Source organism: Maniola jurtina, chromosome 15, assembly GCF_905333055.1.
Source record: "Maniola jurtina chromosome 15, ilManJurt1.1, whole genome shotgun sequence".
Taxonomy (NCBI): domain Eukaryota; kingdom Metazoa; phylum Arthropoda; class Insecta; order Lepidoptera; family Nymphalidae; genus Maniola; species Maniola jurtina.
Genome location: NC_060043.1, coordinates 9874404 through 9896926, shown reverse-complemented (window position 1 = coordinate 9896926; position 22523 = coordinate 9874404). Strand labels below are relative to the sequence as shown.

Genomic DNA, 22523 nt, shown 5'->3' with positions numbered 1-22523 from the left:
AATATACCTGTACAAGGAGCTACGATGCCACAGACAGATACACAGATCAAACTTATAACACCCCTCTTTTTGGGTCGGGGATTAAAAACAAACAAACGCTAATCTCCACGATTCAAGAACCCAGAAGGTGACATTGGGGATTGTAAAAAATTGGTAATAACGCCATCTGCAGCTGAAGTGATGTACCCTTTGTAACGATTGGGTTTATTCTTTGTATCGTACCTAAAAGGTTACCCATTGAATATTCATTAACAAGTAGTTCACACCTTGACGTGAAGATGTCGTGCTTTCAGAACTTTGCATTTTAAAAGTTAGGAGAAAAATTAAAATTATATACTGCAATGTTATATAAATAATATTATTTATGCCAATTTTTTGGTTTGGCAAGATTCGAGGAAAGAGACCACGCGGATTTAGTCCAAGATGTTAGGTTAGGTTCATCAGATAAAGGAAGACACATATCTATCTGCTATGTCGAATTTATCCTTCTATCTGCGAAACTATCCATGCAACTGGTAATAAAAAAAAAAAATAGAAGAAAATCATAAAAAGAGTAATAATATCAAATCAAAGTTGAGGAAACGATGCAGTTAGAAGTTTTAGTTCAACGTAGGTATTCTAATAGTTTTTTTAACTTAATTTTGAATAATAGCTACAAACTTAAACGTAACTTTTATTGTTAAAACTTTAAGTTATTATATTATTGAAGGTAAGTTAAAGGAAAATGTTTCTGAAGTTGCCTGAATGCATAACATATTTTTTTTCTAATTTTATTTTGCTTGTTTAAGTAAATGAAAATAATAAAAATCCTCAGCTCGTGAATTCTCGTAACTAAATATTGTGAATAGCTTTCATGTTACGCACTGGTAAGCTACAACTAATAGTTCAATTCAAACAGCATCATAATTTTACTGAATCGAAAGCTATTCCACTGGCTCATTCATGAAATTTAACCTTCAACGCTTCACCCATTGAATACCTTCCCGACCTTCTATCACTCCATGTCATATTGATGATCATCGGAAGCATGCGCGCAGTATTCACGCATGCGCATCCCTAAGCAATTCTTGTGTACAATCTAGTAGGACTATGTTATAGAATATGTCCAACTTAAATAATAAGGGTTTGTTTTAGTTTATTTAAAAGAAACATTTAATGTCTGTAGTCATAAAGTGTAACTTAAGTTGCAAGTGAATTTGGCACTTACTAAATAAGACGGTAGTTTATTTGCGTAGATGACATTTTGTAGTTTTTTGTGAAAGTTTTTCGGGTAGTGTTTTCTCAATGAATCCTTTGATTAGGGTGTGATACTTCAAAGTGTGGATACGAAGTTTTAAGTGTTTAATATCAACAGGTAGGTTTGAAGTTTTATGTTTATTTGTAGTGACGGGACTAAGTAGGTATTTGGGTGGGCGTTTACTCCAGACGATTCGCGTGGGTGAAGCATTTATCACCGTAGACTTCGCATCAGTAAATAGAGGTAAGCAAGATTATTGAACTGCAAGTTCACGGCTGGTGATCTAGGCGATAAAAAGATTTCTTTCGAAACTATTTCAATAAAATCGATACTTTTCCTTTTACCACGTGTATATTAAGGCGAATGTTCACTTTACAAATATTTACTGCCTTTAATAACATGCATGCACCATACAAGAATCAAAAACAATAGAAAAATTATAAAAAATCTTAATTCAAACAGTGGTATTGTCAAGTTCTATTGAACCTATTCTGAACCCTGTAACCCTGTACTTTATTTATATTGTGTTTTGTGGAAATCGTGTACCCTCAAGAAAATTCTTACTAAACATCTAAAAAATATTAAGTAAAATTTGAGTCATTTAAATGAAATTCTAGTATTATTGTTTACTTTTATGATTATGGGAATCATTTTCCTTTTTGAATTTTTTGCATGATCGACGACTGTGTAAATTATTATCATTTAGATTACCTTTGCAAAACTTTTACAAATATTATATTGTTTGTAGGTATGTTTTTCCTTTTGTCTTTATTGGTAAAGTCCTTATTCAAAAGTTTTACGTGTTAATATGCAAATTTTATTCATTATTCAGCGTCCATGGTGTTCGTAAAAATCAATATTGCCTATAACGTGTGTAGCTCTTTCGGGCCGATGCTTTTGTCCTATAGGTATAACCCTGCTAGGGAAGGATACAACTCTCACACATTGTTTATACCCGACTACAGCAAAGCTTAAAGGAAGGGCAATGATTTTAGCCGTCTCTATATTTTGTATCTATTTATGTTTGTATTTATGCAGATGTGTTCCATCGTAGCGCCTAAACTACTGAGTCAATTTTGAGACTGAGGTGTCAATCGATTCGTTATGATACATTTACATTTTATATGAACAAAATTAATAATATTATGGCCGATGCTACATCCAAAAAAGTGAGTCTCTGAATTTTTTTTTGCTATCGGGTCGAGTGGGATGGCAAAATATGAAAGAGGAATAAATTCTGAGTTCATAATATAGTACAACATTAAACATTATACAAAGTGACAAAAAATATAATTAGTAAAATATATAGTAAAAAAAAAAATTTGGAGACCCCCACTTTTTTAGATGTAACATCCGCCAGGTCGATTTTTTCGTATGAAATGTAGCCTGTGTCACCCGGATCATAATAACGAATCGATTGACACCTCATTCATTAACAAGTGTAAATTAAAAATTTATAACACCCCCGACAAGTGAAGGTTACAGTAACTAGAAAAGAGCTGATAACTTTCAAACGGCTGAACCGATTTTCTTGAATTATAGCTAAGCTCTCGATCAAGCCACCTTTCAAACAAAAAAAACTGAATGAAAATCGGTTCATTAGTTTAGGAGGTACGATCCTACAGACAGATACACAGATACACCGATACACAGATACACACGTCAAACTTATAACACCCCTCTTTTTGGGTCGGGGGTTAAAAACGGCTCAGTAGTTTAGGCGCTACGGTGGAAATACATAAATACAAACCTACATACATACATACTTAGACTGTTAAAATCATAACCCTGTTTGGCTTTGGCGTAGCGGGGTAAAAAGATCAATCAGGCTAAGGTTATGACTTATGACATTAAAATGAATGGAAAAGACCACTTCAATGAAACAACTTATCATAGTTTTCTGTTCCTCACCCAACTTCCTTTGCCCGCTTCCTAGAATAGTGTCGAGGAACTCAAATGCAATTTCATAGCATTTCAGTTCCTGCGGTTTCGGGTACCAAGTCATGAGCGTTAGCGTGTAAAAGTGTTCCTACTTAATCTGAATATATAAAAGTAAAAATTGACTGACTGACTGACTGATCTATCAACGTACAGCTCAAGCTACTTGATAGATTGGGCTGAAATTTAGCATACAGATAGGTAATTTTTTAACCCCCGACCCAAAAAGAAGGGTGTTATAAGTTTTTTTTTTTTTCAAATCAAATCAAATTTCTTTATTGCGAATTTGGGTAAACAGTGGAGATGTTACAAAGACAAAAAGGTACAGCCAAATTCTGCTTATAAGCATGCAATATGTTACATTAAGTTTGACCTGTGTATTACTGTAACCTTCACTTATCGGGGGCGTTATAAATTTTCAATTTACACTTGTTATAACGTAGGTACACATTCGCTAAGAAAGTTTTTTTTTTTTTATTCAAACGCGAAGGGGGAAAATAGGGAATTTGAAATTTGTGTAGTCCACGTAGACGAAATCTAAAACCTTGACGTTGCATTGGTAGCAGCAACGCAATAAGTAAGTGTACCATCCTTCCAGCTCCTATAATTAATTAAAAACCTCAATACTAAAATTACGGTTTAAAATACATCTACCTGAGGTCCTCACACTAATGATGAAAACAAGTCTACCTAGTTAATCATGCCCAAATTAAAAAAAACGGATCCTCATAGAGAGTGATGAAAAGTAGGGCTGTAGTTCGCGTGTTTTTGATTTGATTTCTTTTTTTAGGGTTCCGTATTTCAAAAGGAAAAACGGAACCCTTATAGGATCACTTTGTTATCTGTATGTCTGTCTGTCAGTTAGTCAATCAGTCAGTCAGTCAATCAGTCAGTCAGTCAATCAGTCAGTCAGTCACTCACTCACTCAGTCAGTCAGTTTAAACAACATTTGAGTTCGATTTCTTTGGCGCTGAACACTAAGATGTTTCAAAATTCAAAAAGTGCAAAATTATCTTTGCCGCGCACTTATTACTCATTAAAGAAAACACCACATTTGGGTGCACTTAAAGGCAAACCAAGTCATCCTTTTCGAATAGATGGGATGAAAAATAATAATTGTGTCGCCTCGTAGAAAATTTCTGTCTTAGGAGTTCTCCGCCTGTAGCTTGGCCCATAAACTTTCTCATTTTACTCGGCGACAAGCATCCCTTTCATTTCCCTCTGTCAGTCGCTGTTTGGGCCTCGCTTTACAAAGTCGTGGCTCATAAAGGACTTGAATAGAACTCGTTAAAGGATACTTTTGTGCTTCAACATGGATATTACAATCACGAGACACTTCAGTTTAGATGAAGTAAGTTTTTTTATAAATAATGCCAGATTTTTTTTTTTTGGGTTAATCCAAATTTTCAGTACGATTTTTTCTCTACCAAGTATCTATTTAATAATTAATTATTGAGATTTAAATAATAAATTAAACTTCAGATTATGGAATAAATTCGAAAAAACAATAGATTTTTATGACCACTTACTTGTACCTATTAATTTAATTTAGTTTAATTTGTTTTTATTTATAAAGCATTAAATTAGTCAAATATATGTTTTATATACTACGGCTGGGCAAAATTTTCATAATATATTTTATGAAAATTATTACTTTAAAAAATTTTTGTAAATTCATAAATTACACTACCAATTATTTATAATGTAGAACGTTTGTTATAATCAGATTTTGCTATTATAAATTATTCAAACTGTTTAAAGAGGGCCAAATTTGAAATTATCCTTTTTTTAGCACACTCGACTGATCTTCAACTAAATTACCATTTAGATTGAAACCTACAGAACCGTTAGTGATTATTGAATTGCCTGCGTTGTACATCGAAGGATTACCTACCTATATTATTTTAAATTGTATGTGTATATCAAGGACTAGAGTAAGAATAATAGTAATTATATTGCATAAGCGATCCGCTCCGACTTCGCACGGCTGCAATGTAAACACTAATGTCAGAGTGACTAATCATGACTAATCATGACTAACATTCCCCTTTCCCCTCCAACTAAGCGTAAAGCTTGTGCTAGGAATGGGGACGTGGGTAATGTGGTATCAATGTGGGTATTTTGTTATATTTCAAAAGGATAAGGCAGCATTTTCGATAAAAGCTCTAAATCGGCTTGATTTCTTCTGACTTTTTGAACGATTATTGTTATATTTCAACAAATTAATACAAAACACGTATATTTTATATTAATTTGTTGAAATAAGTTCACACGTTGACGCTTTTTTACGTGCGAACAGATAATTGGGAATACATTTATTCTTTTTGGACGCTTTTTTAACGGACGTTTAAAAAGCTCTCGGGGAAATGATACCTTAAGCCTCACTTTATCAAAGCTCTGCTTAAAAAGCAATCTTTAGAATTTTTTTCATTAACTAACGTTGAACAGGACGAGAAAAACTAGTTTATTCGCAAAAATAATTTTTCTAGGCAATTACTTTACTCTCGGTCGACGCGAGATCCAATTACAGGCTCCAACGACAAAGTGACGATTGACACTTGTCGTAGTTTAACTGAAAAATTCCTTCGACTAAATTGGCTTTCGACAGGGAGAGAACTTTTAAATCAAATTCAATTTTTGTTTAAGAACAAGAAACCCCTAGGGAACCTTTATTAATTCATCTCAATATCGGGAGCTCTAAGGTAGAAAGGAACAGTTAAAATTTAAGAAATATGTATCTACTATACAGAGATATTATTACGTACTTATTGAATTAAAACAAGTGTAAATTAAAAATTTATAACACCCCAGACCATAGCCCAGACAAGTGAAGGTTACAGTAATAACAAGAAAAGTGCTGATAACTTTTCTTTTTTCGATTTTCATGGATTATAGCTAAGAGCACTCTCGATCAAGCCACCTTCCAAACAAAAACAAAAAACGAAATTAAAATCGGTTCATTAGTTTAGGAGCTACGATGCCACAAACAGATACACAGATACATACGTCAAACTTATAACACCCCTCTTTTTGGGTCGGGGGTAGGGATTGCAATGCTGGATCCGCAATCCAGCAATCCAGCTGGATCCAGCACGTTTTTGGTGCAGTGCGGATCCGCAATCAGCTGAAAACAAGTAAATAACTTTCTTTTCGCGCAAAAACCATTGAATGTCTTTCAAAAAAATAAAAACAACTCTAATATAATTGATTGGCTTCTCAATTATTATGAAAATATGTTTTAACTTTAACTTCTATTAAGATTTTATAAGTGGAAATTGGGATAGGCTACGTAGATTTAGTTCGAAAATTAGTGAGACTGAGAAACTGAAAGCACTACAAAGTTAGTAAAATAGGTACCTACGAGTAAGTGTAATTTCAACTGCAAATCAATTGCAAACCACAATGGAAAAACTGAAAAAGCCCACCGCTGCTTCAGGACAACGCTAGACCTCATATTTCACGACAAACGGTCGTGAACTAAGGCGCTGTAATAGGAAACACACACCATACTCTACGAGCCTTGCTTCAACATCACTTTTTTCGGAATTCAGACAATTACTTGCAAGGATAAAAGTTCAATTTTGATTCAGTTCAAAGATTCTATTGTCTTCGCAGATTTTATTGACTCTCGCACCCACATTTTTTCAGCAATGGAATCAATGAATTACATACCTATAAAATGGCGAAAGTGTATAGATAATGAATGGTACATACTTACGTCGATTGATTAAATACATACCTAATTTCATTAAAAAAAGATTTTCTTTTTTCCATATAAAACGCTTTTTCCATAGCTAAGGATATTCAGATTATAACTACAAACAAATATAGCTAGTAAGTTACTAAAGTTTCTACAGTTAAAACTTAAAACATAAAAAATGTTTCATTTCTTTGAAAAATCGATATATGCTGGATCCGCGCTGGATCCAGCTGGATTTGCTTCAATCCAGCAAAAATCAAGCTGGATTGAAAATGCCGCTGGATTGCAATCCCTAGTCGGGGGTTAAAAAACTATTAAGAAGTTTAAAATATCCCAACCTAAGTTCCAAACCTATTTTACGTGATCGGTTGGCATTGATTGGACGAATTCAATTGTTGCCGAAATCGACCTAGTAGCAATTAATCATGTCAGTTTTTGCCCAATTTCCAACTAATGTCATCACGTGAAAGAGAAAAAAAAACTTGTATGTAGTACATTGCGCGCTCGGCTCATGCTCTCAGCATGGCTGCCCGGTTAGCCGACTGTTATTGCGAATAATCAAAAGCTTAATTTGCTATAATTCGCTAAAAAAGCTAAGCTTAACGTTAAGCTTAGCTTTTTTTGTATATCATGGACTTCTACTCCTGCTTCTATACGACTTTTATTAGTTTGCATAATATTATATACATCGAAATTATGATCTTAGTAATTTGCGAACAACGTTTACACATAAGCTAGGTAGCACTCGCTGAGCGTATTGGGCCAATGTGTACTGGAGGCCTTAATATGAACTTGTTTCAGTCGTCAATGCGAAGCGGAGCGCTCGTGGCAATGGAGGCGGAGCCCGACCTCAGCACATTCGAGAACAAGTCAGGACTTGCTGAAGATATGAAGTTCCTCGCCTCTATGCCGGAGCTTTGTGACGTCACGTTCCTTGTCGGTGACACGAGGGAGCCAGTATGTGCTGTCAAAGCTGTATTGGCGGCTCGGAGCAGGTAAACTGTAACTAAGTATAAGTATCTACTATCATTATCCATACTAATATTATAAATGCAAAATTTGGTCTGTCTGTCTTTATGTCTGTTACCTTTTTACTTAAATCCTGGAGTCTTACATTGGTAACTTTTTGACACGGTTTTTTTCCGTGACCTAAACCGTGACCGCGATAAAGTCAAGTCTTCGACGGCAAATTTGTCTCTCGTGTCGACCATGTTAGTGTAAACGAGAAAGCAGTCGACATCGACAATTATGTCTCTCTCTCGTCGCGAGATATCACGTCGGCTTATGTTAGCCCCACTGGATTTGTAAAAACCTGAATCCACGCGGACGAAGTCACGTCTAGTCTTCTAGTATAAACTGGCTGATGTCGGCGACTTCATTCGCGTTGAACTCCTTGATTTTCTGGGATAAAAAGCCTATGTTACTCTCCAGGTATTAAACTATCTCATGCAAAAAATCACCTCAATCCGTTGCTCCGTTGCGACATGAATGTGAAAGTGAATGAATGAATACATGACATTAAATCCAAGTGGACGAAGTCCCAGGCATTATCTAATAGCTAATAATATTTAATTTTTTTTAAAGAATATTAGTCATTTTAATCATGACTTACATTCCCCTTTCCCCTCCAGCTAAGCGTTAAGCTTGTGCTAAGAGTGGGTACGACAATAGTGCAACGGGTGGGGTTTGAACCGCCGATCTTTCGGATTTCAGTCCGCTCCTATAACCGTTGAGCTATTGAGGCTTTTGGAGGAATAATGAGACAATTTAAAGGAACTATCGACTTACTGTCCATACTTGAATATAAAACCTACTGTTTTTTTTCGGTAATCATCCTATTATTTTGTGTATTCAAAACATTGAACAAACTGGACGATATGGGTACCATAAGCTTTTGAGATTATCGAAATAAGAGGCATATTATTCCCACAAGGATCTTAGTCTTTCTCTAAGCAGATTAAGCTCATATATTTCTGCCTTCCATTTTTTATATAAAACGTAACCACATTTTGCGTTACAAAGGTCCTAAAGAGTCTGCGCATAGGTACTTAACCACATCAAGTGAGTAGAACGTACTTCAAATCCTTTTTAGTTAAGTGTTGGAGCTTTTTCCAGCTGAGGTTTAACGTATTTGGATTGTGGCGTTTTTATCTACCTTATTTTAAAAGATAAATGTATTATCTTGTACATGAGTATAAAATGAACTTTTACTTTTTGATAACAACTTTGCTGAGTACGCAAAATTTTTGTCTTTTTTTTTAAACTAACATAGATATGCGTTTTTGAAGAAAATATTTTTGGTGAAACCGTATTTGTAGCTACAATATTTTATTCTGAAATCGTCTGTAGTAAATCCAAACCATTAATAATAATTAGTCTGTTTTCTAATTGAATAGGTACTTTGTTGAACTAACGAGAAAGTTTAAGGTTCAATGGAAATGTGTTCACGTACTCGAATTAAGATATGAGCGTCTACGAATAATATCGTATGTCAGTTGATAATGATCGTACTGCAAGGCGTCATCAAAATCTGCCCACGCACCTACTCGTACCTACGAACTGAGTTCCACGGGTACCCATTAACTGATTTGCTTTTTCGTTTTTTTTACCTATACTTCAAAGGAATTGCTGAAGAAATTTAAATACATACCAAAAATTACGAAACCGGCTTGGAAAATGCTTCTTAGCTTTTAGTTTGAGCCGCTATGGTATGGAATGCCCTTCCGATGACAGTTTATTTCTCCAATTTATATATAGGTAACGTCAGATCATAAGAGTGAATAGGCATACATATATTCCAAGCAAGCAGCTCCACCTTAGTCTGCATCTTCACTCGCCCTAAAATTTGATTGTAGTCAAGCGCTAGTATAAAGGTTATGAAATTCTATTAATGTAGATATTGTTTTGTATGTAGGGTGTTCCAAAAGATGCTATATCAGGCGCCAAGCCCTCAAAGAAAAAAGGAGCCAGCACCAAGAGAGAACAAGCTACGCTTATTTTTGAAACGATCATCAGAACCCCTGCTGAATCTGCAGAATGCTGCACAGCAGGTATGTATGTTTTGAAATTAAGAAAGGAAAAGAAAAGAAATAAACGTTTAGTTTTGAAAGCTGTGCCACACATTACCAGTTATACCTACGGGTTAGGCTATCCCGGCGCCTCTAATACTTGAGTATTAAAGTCAAAAGACCTCAAGGAGAAGAGGCGCCGGAATAAACTGAGTCATGTGTGGAACAACCCGAGAAAAAGGTCGCAACTCAGCATAAATGCTAATTAAATTAGATACTAACCCATTTCTTTGTTTTACCCTAAAAATAAATAAATTATATCAACTGAATGTTATACCTACTAAATTATTGTTTATAATCCTAATTCATTAAATTAAAAATAAGTTTGAACCCATAATAATTTTGAGTTTTATCATGCAAGAATCTATTAAAATAAATTAGTTAAAACGATAGTAGAGATAAGTTGAGAAAGAATGTGGCCTTCGTGTAAAATAGTTATTAAGAGAAGATTTAAAATGTTCGTAAACAGGATCAAAGGTTTTAATTGTAGAAACAACGTCTAATAAAATCGGCTAATAGTATTGTTTTTAATATTTAAAAAAACTTGTAGAGTTCTAATCTGAACCTATGAAATAAATTATTTTTCTCTACATTATTTATTATTATTATCTCAAAAATTAGTGAATTTTTAGGATAATAATACGGTGGACACCCAAATTATCATTATTTTCAAATCAGTATCTAAAATTTAGCAAATTAAAACGTCATATAGGGACGGCCACTTATTTGCCAACATTTACTATGTTTTAACCTTGTGAAAAAAAATTAAATTTTTATGTCCACTTCAGAGATCAACTTTCGCGCAACAATTGGCTCCAATACAAGAGGTAAATCAAAATTAACGGTGTCGTAGGAGATTTTGTAACATGGGTTGAATTTTTGGTGTTCATTTTGTACAGTTTATCACGTATTACACTCGTTTTAGCGTAGTAGTTGCAAATTTGATCATTCAACTGATTAATTATTATATCAATTTCATTTTTTATTTTCTAAATTTCTTTTTCTTGAATATTGTAAAAAATAATTATATTTGTGCATGGTGTCGTGGATTTTCTATCTCACTTATGACGAGACGTTCTATATAAAAAAAAATATTTTAAGAATTCTATATTTTTTCTCAGCAATTTGTGAAACTTCTGTTTCTATAAATACACTTTGGCATTAAGCATGTAGTTTTACCTGTGTTTCATTATTATTTAAGCACAAAAGCTTATTGTAACAATTTGAAAGTCTCACCATTATTCCTGTTAGTCTGATCGAAATTATTGAATTCTATATCTGGTAAATGGATAGTTATTAGTTATTTTACAACATTTCTAACTTTAACATCTACAGCACTTAAATTTCCTGTCTAATCTAAACATGTTTTAAAATACTTATTACTTACTTATGTAAAAATCTTTTATACTCACACAAATGTTCATTCATATAAAATGGTCCCTTTTTTTAAAGAATATCTTTGGAGGTTTCTTTTGGGAATTTGGAAGTTTGGAAATAAATAAGTTTTATTTGTTTTTACACCAGCCTTCTTCGCAACAGCACCAGACTCTCATCATTGAGGAGTTTGAGCCTGATGTGTTTCGTCAACTGATTGAGTACATTCATACTGGATGCGTGACTCTACAGCCTCGAACACTTCTAGGTGAGCGTCATATTTTTTTTTAATATTTACCTATAACTTTTTATTTAGTTTATTAAATTGTGGAGAAGAATAGATTTTTGGCATCATTCTTTACTTCTCTGTGGATTTATTTTTGATTCACTGTTAATTTTCGGCTTGCTAGTTTCCTTAAGTACATACTATATTAAATTAATTAATTTTTCGTTTAAAAAATATCAATTAAAAATTTTATAAATTTGGCTTTTATTTCTTTACAATGGTAATAAAACTCTTACCTATATAACATACTCTTCAGAAAACGTCCTTATTAAAAAAAAGTCCAATAGGCATTTTTGAAATCTAGACTTTTAGATTTTACTTTTGAGCTACTGAGGATTTCTTAACCTCTCATCAACACAATTTTCATGACCCAACAACTATGGTCTCTATTTCAATTAACCAGAACAGAATCTTCAGTTTGCTCAGGCAAGCCTCAATTGTAAATCCAATTTGGTAACGCAAATAGTAATCCGGTCAGAATCAATCATCGGAATATTACAGCCAAGAGCTTTTGTAGAAGGCGTATTTTTATTCGATGAAATCGAAACGTAGGTATAACGTTACCTAAGAATATTGTACGTGGGCATTTTCCTGTAGGTAGGTATTTTTCTCAATGTCAAGTTTTCGCTTGACTATAATATTTCCATCATGTTGAACGGGTTAGTCACTTTTATAGACCTTAAATGTACAAGAAGCAGCGGGACCTTGAAATTGTTTTTTGGTTATATAAATGAAAATAAAATAGGCTTCTATTTGTATATAGATTTTCATAAATCAATCTCTCAAAAGCAATTTCTGAATTTGACATTTAATTTTCAGCATCAATAGCAATCCGAAATGTTTCACGCCCGATAATTTTAAAGGACCATAAAAATAGAACGAAAGATTCAATTTGCACTTTAACGATAAAGGGTGGAGTATGGAGGGTGCGATGGGAATTATTGATACCATCAATGATTGGTTTATGGCGTCAAGAAAATGAAATCTCCTATAATATAAAGTTTCTAATTAACGTCAGGGGCTTGAACATCAAATATCTAATCAAAGTTGAAACTTGAAATTAAGCTTGACAAAGTTTAGTTGAATGTTTCGATTGTTTGACTTTTAAGGAAGTGTTTTAGGTGAATTGATAAGAATTAAAAGGTTTTCAGAATAGTCTTACCTATTGACTGAATTAAGTAAATTTTCGATGCTGTGTTCCTATGGCTCGATTTTAAAGCTTTCGTCTTGGGATTACTAACATAGTTTTGTATCATAACCTAATATTATATCTATGCCACATTTCACTTTGCCTATACAATAGAACCTATATATACCTATATATTTTAACTGTCTTTAGAAATGTGTCGTACGTCCATCCATCGGAATTTGTAATAGTATTAAAGGGGAACTGACTAAGATAATACAATGCACAGCTCAAATCGCCGAGTCTAGTTTCAGATTTCGCACGTAGATAGGTTCTCTCCACATAACATAATCCTCTCAACAAAGGAAGTCTGTAAGGGATTGCTTTTTAGCAATAAGACCGCCTTTGCACAGTTCTGTATAATTTCTATAAGTACAATAATCGCGCAAAAGAGTCAGTTTTTAACATAAAATAACTTGTAACGAAATAATGACGTACATATTACTCATGTGGGAGATACGTAAAATGTCTACTCGAATCCAACATCAAAGAGCGAATAATTACATCCGAATAATCGATCGCATCGAGTGTAGTTCCAAAGCGAAAACCCTTTAATCTTGTTGAGTGCCGTCAACTAAGTTTGCTACACGCTCTTGTAATCTAATATTGAACCTACGAGTTACTGTTGCATACTTAACGAACTGTATTGAGTTATATACAGGACTAGCTGATACCCGCGACTTCGTTCGCGTGGATGGATTTTACGGGATAGTAGCCTATGTGCTAATCCAGGGTATAATCTATCTCCATACTTTTCAGCCCAATCCGTCCAGTAGTTTTTGCGTGAAGGAGTAACAAACATACACACATACAAACTTTCTCCTTTATAATATTAGTGTGATGTGAAGTGTGATGTAACCAGAACGCTAGCAAGAACGAAGACAGGTGATAGTACTGATGCTTACTGATAACATACCATTAAAACAACTACGATTTTTTTTAAATCCTGTATTTTTTAAAAGTTCAGAATATATTTCAAATAAAACATCTGACTGACGCTAGAGATCAATGAACGTTTCGTAAATAGGTTACTCGAAGTCAATGCTGCGTCGTAGGTGAGTTATTGCCTGAGTTTTGCACGCTATATAATGCAGGTTTCAATAATACTAAATCACTGAAACTACAAGATAAGGCAAATGGTTATTGACATTGGATTGTTTTAAGGTAGTTAAGGTAGTATAATAATAACGCTAAGTTTTTGTTGGCATTCTGGGTACACCCTGTATCTTAATTGGTAGAGTAGTAAGATTTAAATTCTGTTGGTTCTCTAACATAATATTAATAGATTAGTCACTTATCTGTGAAATGTAATTCCACCACAGTTTTTTTGGATTTTATTTATATTTTTTTACATCATTTTACGATGTAAGACAGCATAAAACTTAAATAATTAAAATTAATTTACAATTATAACATCTAAAATCTAAATTATTAAAATAATGAACCTAAAACTAAAAACCCAAAAAAATATAATACTATTACTACATAATATTATATCTAGGTATAATTGATATCAATTTTTTGAATTTAATGTATGAATTTGATACGTACAATCGAGCATTGGTATTTTCTGATTGTTAAATGCCTCAAATTTTATTTATGGTTGTGCTAAAATTTTGCACGGAAATCGATATATTATTACGATTAAATCGGGAAAATTCTGGGATATCAATCACCGACGGCCTTCCTCGTGAAGTGTAGGTAGAAAAATATTGCACCAAATCACAAATCCGCTCCCCCCCCCACGGTTTCAATAAAGGCACTAATGATGCTTCCTATATCAAAAGCTCTTTCCATTAAAGTGTGATAGTAATAATATTTTATTAGCATTTCGAGGGTTTATTACCTTTCTATTGGAAAAAGATAAAACCAATTTTATTGACTCCGTTAATGGTGGCGTCTACTCTCTACTTCGGTTGAGTATGCGATAATATTATTAGTATTTGCTTTTTTAACCCCCGACCCAAAAAGAGGGGTGTTATAAGTTTGACGTGTGTATCTGTGTATCTGTCTGTGGCATCGTAGCTCCTAAACCAATGAACCGATTTTAATTTAGTTTTTTTTTGTTTGAAAGGTGGCTTGATCGAGAGTGTTCTTTGCTATAATCCAAGAAAACGGTTCAGCCGTTTGAAATTTATCAGCTCTTTTCTAGTTATTACCTACTGTAACCTTCACTTGTCGGGGGTGTTATAAATTTTTGATTTACACTTGTTCTCTTATACGCTTTTGCAATTTCATGATATGGAAGAACGGTGATCGTGATAAAAATCCAATAAGCAAATTTTGATAAAATAATATAATTAATATAGATATAAAATAATGATTCAGGTGGTTTTATTTAATATACTTAGTAAAACTTCTCATTTTCACACGATTTCATTTTCAAAGTTTACAATCTTGACTGTTATAAGTTTACATTTCCTGGTTTTAAAGAAGATAAATTTCCATACCTACTTTGAAAGAAACTGATTTAAAGAGCTTATTAGAAAAGTTTAAAGCCCTTGTCTATTCTACTTTGTTAAGAATTTCCGAAGAAATTTACATCTAATGAATTATTTATGAAAGTTATTTCAGTTGCTCTTCTCTGGGTGCAAATTGTTTTGGTCTTTTTTGACTTAAAAAGGTCGAGTCTGAGAAAACCCTTTTGAAACCAACTAAAAGTGTGAATTTTTCGGATAAACATAAAAGCAGAAAAGCCTTAAAAATAAATCAATCTTTGCCACGAGATCAGTAAAAAAGTCATATTTTTGAATTTCTATCAATCTGCGATTAAATTATTTTGCTAAAAGTCTTCCACAATATAAGCTTCAAGTTTTATATAATATCGGAAATTTTGAGACATAAATGCATTATGTAGTGCACTTACAAGTTTCCGTTTCTAATTAACATCAAAAGGGGTTTCCTTTAAAGCGACATTCTGAGTACTAATTAGTTCACAGACTAGAAACCTGATTTACCCCGCTAGAGAAACTAGATACATTTGTAATTAGGTACCATTTCGTAATGTATTGCGTTTTGATTCAAGTAGATAAGTATTACTTACTAATAAATAGAATAAAACACTCAGATAAACTGTCACAATATATTATTTCCATTTTACCATCATTTTACACACACAATCCGAACTGTCAAGACCTGACGATAGTCCAAAGAAGTAGATCTTAATTCTAGAAATGTGAACCGAATTGAGTTGCGTTCTTCATCAGTGAATTAACAATTTAACAGTACTTATCGTATTTTTGTACTGATAATATTTTTTTTATAAGTAAGCAAGTAGGCGGGTTACTTGATGCTAAGTGATAACTGCTGGCTATGAACATTTACTCATTTACACTTTCCTTGGCATGGCGCTACCTTTGTACCCAAATGTGAAATTGAGTTGATGAAGTTTTGAAAAATTAACAGTATTTACTTATAGCCGATTCACACCAATTGCGTATGCAGCACGTACACGTGATACGTGCGTAGTGACGCGCGTGAACCCATAGACGTAACTGCACGCATTACGTCTACGTGAACGTTCACGCCAAGCGGTATGCCATGTTTCATACAGTTCCATACATTACAGCGCAATGGTACGCGCTACGTCTACGCTTACGCAGCTTGTGTGAACGAGCTCTTAAGCTTATTTTTTGGGATTCCAGGTGTAATGAACGCCGCAGACTACTACGGACTGGATGAGCTTCGTCGCGCCTGCGCAGGTTTTGTGCAGTGCTGCATCACGGTTGACACTGTCTGTGCTCTACTCGCCTCTGCTGAGAGATACATCCAGTACAAGTGCACCAAGTCATTGGTGCAGAAGGTGTGTGATAGCTGTCTACTTGCTTATCTAATAGCTGGTCTGGTTTTACACAATTCCAAAAAGGAGGAGGTTCTCAATTCGTGTAGTGTGGTTCTATACTCATTATTTTTTAACCCCCGACCCAAAAAGAGGGGTGTTATAAGTTTGACGTGTGTATCTGTGTATCTGTGTGTCTGTGTATCTGTGTATCTGTGTATCTGTGTATCTGTGTATCTGTCTGTGGCACCGTAGCGCCTAAACTAATGAACCGATTTTAATTTAGTTTTTTTGTTTGAAAGGTGGCTTGATCGAGAGTGTTCTTAGCTATAATCCAAGAAAATCGGTTCAGCCGTTTGAAAGTTATCAGCTCTTTTCTAGTTACTGTAACCTTGTCGGGGGTGTTATAAATTTTTAATTTACGCTTGTCCTTTACTTGTGTTATAAGATCTACCTACCTGCCAAATTTCATTATTCTAGGTCAACCGGAAGTACCCTATTGGTTTGGTACCCATGACAGATTTGACAGTTGGACAAACAGACAGACAGACAAATAAGTGATCTTATAAGGGTTCCTTTTTTCCTTTTGAGGTATGGAACCTTAAAAATGTTTGTTTTTTGTTAATTCCAGGTACTTGAATTTGTGGACGAACACGGCAATGATGTGCTGAATCTGGGCTCGTTTACTCTACTGCCGCAGCACGTTGTTCGGCTAATACTGGCGAGAGATGAACTTCGAGCTGATGAGTTCACTAAGTTTCAGGTGAGGAGAATCGTAAATTAAATAAAAAGACAAAAAAAGCATGCTTTTAGTTAGCGATCAAGATGTTACAAGTACCTAAGCGTAATATAGTCTGTGCTTTTGTGAGTATGATGGCAATTGGCACCTGATCGAAAATATCACACGCAAGGCAGATGGCGCGTGTTCTCAAAAGAATCCTTAGGTTGTAAGAGATGATACTAGTAAGATTTAAGCTGTAGTGTATAGAAACCCAGCATTTGCTGTTTTCAAAAAACTGATAAACTAAAAAATTATAATGTGCACTATCTTCTGCACAACTGAAAGTTATTACTTGTATATTCTACAAAGGATAGGTACCCGGTTTTGTAATTTTTTTACGTGTATTAACTTACTGTGAATAATTCCATTTTAAATCAATGATAAAAGAAAAAAAATTGAGTAAGACAGGCCGCTGAGTCTAGACTCTAGACACTTCACTTTCTTTATAATATCCACACTAGCAAAGGATTTTCAGTAATTCTAGTACGAAGTTTTCACCGTACGATTGATGTGTAAAATTGATTAATTTCCAGGCTGCCTTGATGTGGAGCAAGAAATATTGCGACACCAATCCTAACATGATCCTCAAGGATGTCATTGGAAATTTCCTGGAATACATACAATTCCATAAGATTCCCGCAAATGTTCTGATGAGGGAAGTGCATCCGCTTGGATTGGTGCCATATTCCATCATCATGAATGCTCTGGCGTATCAGGTTCGTAACGTTTTATTGTATGGCTACAATCAAATTTTATGGGTATTCCAAGTGCTAGTCAGTTTTACTAACATTATGCACAGTAAGTACAACTATAGTATTTACTATAACAGTACTACAACTCCACAGAAGAAGTACAACTCTTATAAGTCGCATCGGCAAAATTCATTTGCGCAGAAAAGCGCAACCTGACGCCGACTAAAACCGAATACCTATGAAATACTTGAAAATTAATTATTTTTACTCAATGAGCTCTTAACAATGGTACCCCACATGCTAGGGTAGAAAAAAAAATTCGGTTCCTTTTTCATGTAAGTAGGTATATGCCCCTCTGAAAAATAATTGAATTGAATTTATAATTCAATTATTGGTTTTGGATCAACGTTTTATACCAAATACCAAAATTTCAGGTTTGTGACTCATTTCGTCTACGAGCCAGAGACTTGTGACACGCGGACAGACAGACAAACAGCAGAGTGACATTAATAGGACTTCATTTTTCTTTTTACTCTTTGGGCACGAAACCCTAAAAGCCCTAAAATAAACAGAAATATTGGCTCAGTACTACGGTGGGACACACATAGATACAAACATATATTATTATATATTTACATACATACATAGACTGCTATAGTCATACCCTTTAAAAAATTAAAAAAAAGATAGGTTTTCTTTTTTTCTCTAATTGTCTGTTTACACCTAATATTTTGTAGTGTTTAATATAAGCTACATTTAGTGGAGTGCTGAAAACACTAATGTTGCAGGCAGACCCGGCCAGCGTAGACCCAGGCAAACTCTCCCCGGCGCGAATCCGGCGCGCTGGCCGCTCCATGTCCGTTCAGTCCTCGCTCGACCCCTACGGCTCCAACACCACTCTCTCCTCCACCGGCTCGAGCGACGGCCCGTCGTCCGACTCGCGGCACAACTAACGCGAGGGGAACGTCCCCCGTCCCGATCCCATCCCCGGACCCTCCACTGCACCTACGCCTGCACCTGCACCTGCACCTGTAGACAAGCCTCCCGAAAAACTCGGTCTCTTCTCTTCCATCAAGCGCGCTGCGAGCAAAAAGTTTGGTGACCGACGCTCTCCCACTCCGAAAACCAGAGAACCGCGATCCAAATCCGACTCCGTGAGGCACGCAGCCTTAACACGGCAGGTTTCCGAGATAGTGGCAGCCTCGGGAGACCCGACGTTTGAGCGATGTAGACCCAAAAAGCGCGACAGCGAAACCGAATTCCCCGTGAGGAAGTCGGCGTCAGAATTATCAGAAAGCTTCCCATTTGTAAGAAGAGCGCTGGCGGAGATAGAAAATGGTCTCAATTATTTTAGGAGATCGATAACTTCGGATACGACTGAGCCGAAATTGCCGGTAAGGACTGAGCCACTTGTGGTGGTCGCGGCCGCTGAGGATGACCCATCAGTGTCTCCTCCCCCTCCGATGTCTTTGAAGGAACGACGCGGATCGAGAGGGTCACCCTGCGCCAATCTTCCACCGCTGATGTTACCACCTGCTACGCCGGATCCGTCTCCGGGACATCTGTCACCGAGTCGTATATCGCCGCAGCGTCCCAAAGAACCGGCTTCGGCTCCCGTCATAGGGAACCCTCCGAGACGATCGCGAACTCGTTCTGAAATGCCACCAGACCCGCCCACACGTTCACCGGACACTCCGCGCCCGGCGTCGGTTTCCCCTAAGCATACATTCGCTTTCAAAATTGTGATGAAAAAAGTAGAAAGTACGCCAAATACATCATTCGATCGACCCGAACAATGAGAGTACCTCCTCTAAGCGCGGCCGCAGTCCGGTGGTGGAGTACTCGAGGGAACTACGCGCTTTTCTCCGTTTTCTAGTCAAAGCTAGCATAGCTTAGTTAGGCGTGGACGCTAAGGTCCATGAAAGAAATCTCTACAGATTACTGTTAATCTTTTGATTCTTATGAAATTTATAGGCAGGCCCTTTTAATATTAATATTATGGTGATGTTTGTCAGAGATCAATGGAATAGGAGGATGTTTTATACTATAATTGGTGTATTTTTTTTTGTAATATTTTCGATGCGGAAGCGTCGTTTCTGGTGCCATTCGGTACAGTTTCTTTAAAATTCTTCTTTAAATGTGAAATCGATGTTGAATGATATACTGTTTGATACGATAGATATAATATATGAACGTTTGATGTTATAAAAATGTAAGTGTAATTGTATTCTTTCTATTAATGCTAACGAGAAATGTACTATAAGATGTTGTTTGATATTGAATGTGCCTGTATATCACAAAGCTCAGTTTTTTTTAAATCTCACATCATGAAGACTTATCTTGATATAATCTGTGTATTGTTAAATGTAATTTTATACAAACTGAGCAGCTAGGTGTTTTTGATGTTGTATAAAATGTCTGATGTTAAAGTATTTTTATAAGCTGTATATAATATTTGAACGGTAAGTGAATGAATATTTTAAACTTTGATAATGACTCCATTATTATGCAGGCTGTAAGAGACATGTTAACGAAATCACAAATATCTACTACTTACTTATCTCGAAAGTTGATTTCGATGACTATGGATCAGTTTAGATTATTTTAATAATATTTGTAAGGTTGTAATATTTAAACGGTGATAGCCAAGTGGTTAAGGCGTCGCTCTTCTATTCGTAAGGTCGGGGGTTCGATCCCTAACTTTTTGGCAATTTAATAATATCACTAGCGGATACCCACGACGTTAAATTCCAATGCTGAGCGACTCTGAATCATGTACTGAATCTCTGGTTTTTATTAGCATGTCTGTTACACCCTATAATAAAGAATTTGTGGGAATTCTTTCAGAAACTTTAGTCATAATTTCCATATAATATATATAAATATAGTATTCTTTATTGTCATCATCGTCAACCCTCTTTTCAGTCCTATAGGTAACCTTTACTGCAGTTAGTTCTCCTTTAAATATTAACTATTTTCTTCTAGTTTATATATAAATATTTAAACATATTATACCAAAACATCATTCCATCTCTATGGCCATGTTTCAGTTTTATGTTTATATCTACATAATTATATTCTTTCAAACTAACTTTTGAAGGAATCTGGTAAGGCATTATTAAAAGTAAATATTTCGTAAATTCATATCTAAAAAACCCTAAAAAGAAATAATAAACTATTGATCAACCATAATCTGTGATAATCTTACAAATCAAAAATCATATCAGTTTAATTTCGCACATACATCTAGGCAAGCGCGCTCCATCTTAAGGCTGCATCATCACTTGCCTGCAGGTCTGAGTGCAGTCAAGAGCTAGTCTATAAATTAAAAAAAATTATGATATATTCCTAGATAGGTACGATTGTTACTTTTCTAGTGCTTTTCTACTATTGAAGTAAAACTTCTTTAGGTATGACTTGAGAGTTAACTCAAATCTTGGACGCGTATTTAAAATGGCCGCGAAACAGAGCAGCTGTTTTGGGGCCGCCATAAAATAAAAATAAACTCAAAACACCTTGATGAAATCGAGGTGTATTTAAGGTACCAAGTAGTTAGTGCCATATATTAAACGCTCTAATTTCTACTTGCTACATGATAAGTAACAGACCTTTTCTTACTGATTTTTACAAAGATGGAATTCCGCGCGTGTTAAGTTTTACTCCAACCGCGCTCAGTAAGGTTACAATCACGCACAATTTTTTTTGACTAAAGCCTCCAGTTTACGTTAGGCCAACGCGTTTGGTAAACGTTAAGTTGTTTGCAAATTACGACCCTTGCGCCAAGATCAGTTTACCGAAAAATAAAACCATTCGGTACACCAGGAGCCACATAATTATAGCATTGTGCGCCGAGCGTGTTGGGTAACACATACAAGGAAGTAGTTTTACCCTATTTCCAACAGTTCTATATGCACAAAAATCATGTCTTAATCTTATCTACATAGAATGTTATCTGGGCCAGTCGATTTTAATTTTCTAGGAATAAGTTTTAGAACCAGTATGTTAAGAACTTTTACGACTTACTTATATGCTAATTGTGTTACTTTTTTATTGTAATTCAAGTCCATTGAATATTTTACAGCACAAATATTACTCTTTAACCGACTTCAAAGTGGAAATATTTGCTAGAAAATAAATTACTTAATCAAACAGTTTTATCAAGTCCAAAATATAGGCTAAGATTTCCTAAATGAAGTTGGTTGAACTGTCTATAAATTATATAATGTATTAATGCAGAATGTGTTGTATGTATGTTTGAATTTGTGAAAGAACACTTAGAATTAAGATTTAATAGATGTATTGATGTCTTGACTGGATCATTCTAAAGTATTCGTTGTACCGAACATTGTTTTTTCTAAATATATTATGTAAATAAAGCAATGAAAATTATACAACTTAACTTTTATTATCTTCTAGCCTGATTATAAACATAGTGACGGTTAGCAAGCAATAATACCCAAGTCAAAATTTAGCGGTCCCAACA

The 22523-nt window shown here is 34.9% G+C and overlaps 1 protein-coding gene and 1 long non-coding RNA gene across 4 annotated transcripts in view; one reads left to right on the top strand and one right to left on the bottom strand.

Annotated features, from left to right (window-relative positions):
* The first annotated feature begins 1080 nt into the window (after positions 1–1080).
* On the top strand, positions 1081–19128 carry LOC123872470 (serine-enriched protein). 3 transcript variants are annotated; one of them, XM_045916752.1, is made up of 9 exons: positions 1081–1354; positions 7677–7870; positions 9790–9925; positions 10732–10770; positions 11468–11585; positions 16434–16591; positions 17199–17330; positions 17882–18064; positions 18829–19128. In XM_045916752.1, exons 2-9 carry the CDS (start codon positions 7683–7685, stop codon positions 18991–18993), a joined length of 1119 nt encoding a protein of 372 aa, XP_045772708.1. In that variant the 5' UTR covers positions 1081–1354; positions 7677–7682; the 3' UTR covers positions 18994–19128. The 3 variants fall into 3 exon arrangements, with proteins under 3 accessions (XP_045772708.1, XP_045772710.1, XP_045772709.1); XM_045916754.1 differs by having other exon boundaries at positions 18833–18996; XM_045916753.1 differs by lacking the exon at positions 10732–10770.
* The window catches only part of LOC123872473, a 13728-nt gene continuing 9416 nt past the window's right edge, over positions 18212–22523 (bottom strand). The window contains exon 3 of the long non-coding RNA XR_006797485.1: positions 18212–18276. This is a non-coding gene — a long non-coding RNA (uncharacterized LOC123872473). The remainder of the gene's footprint in view (positions 18277–22523) is intronic.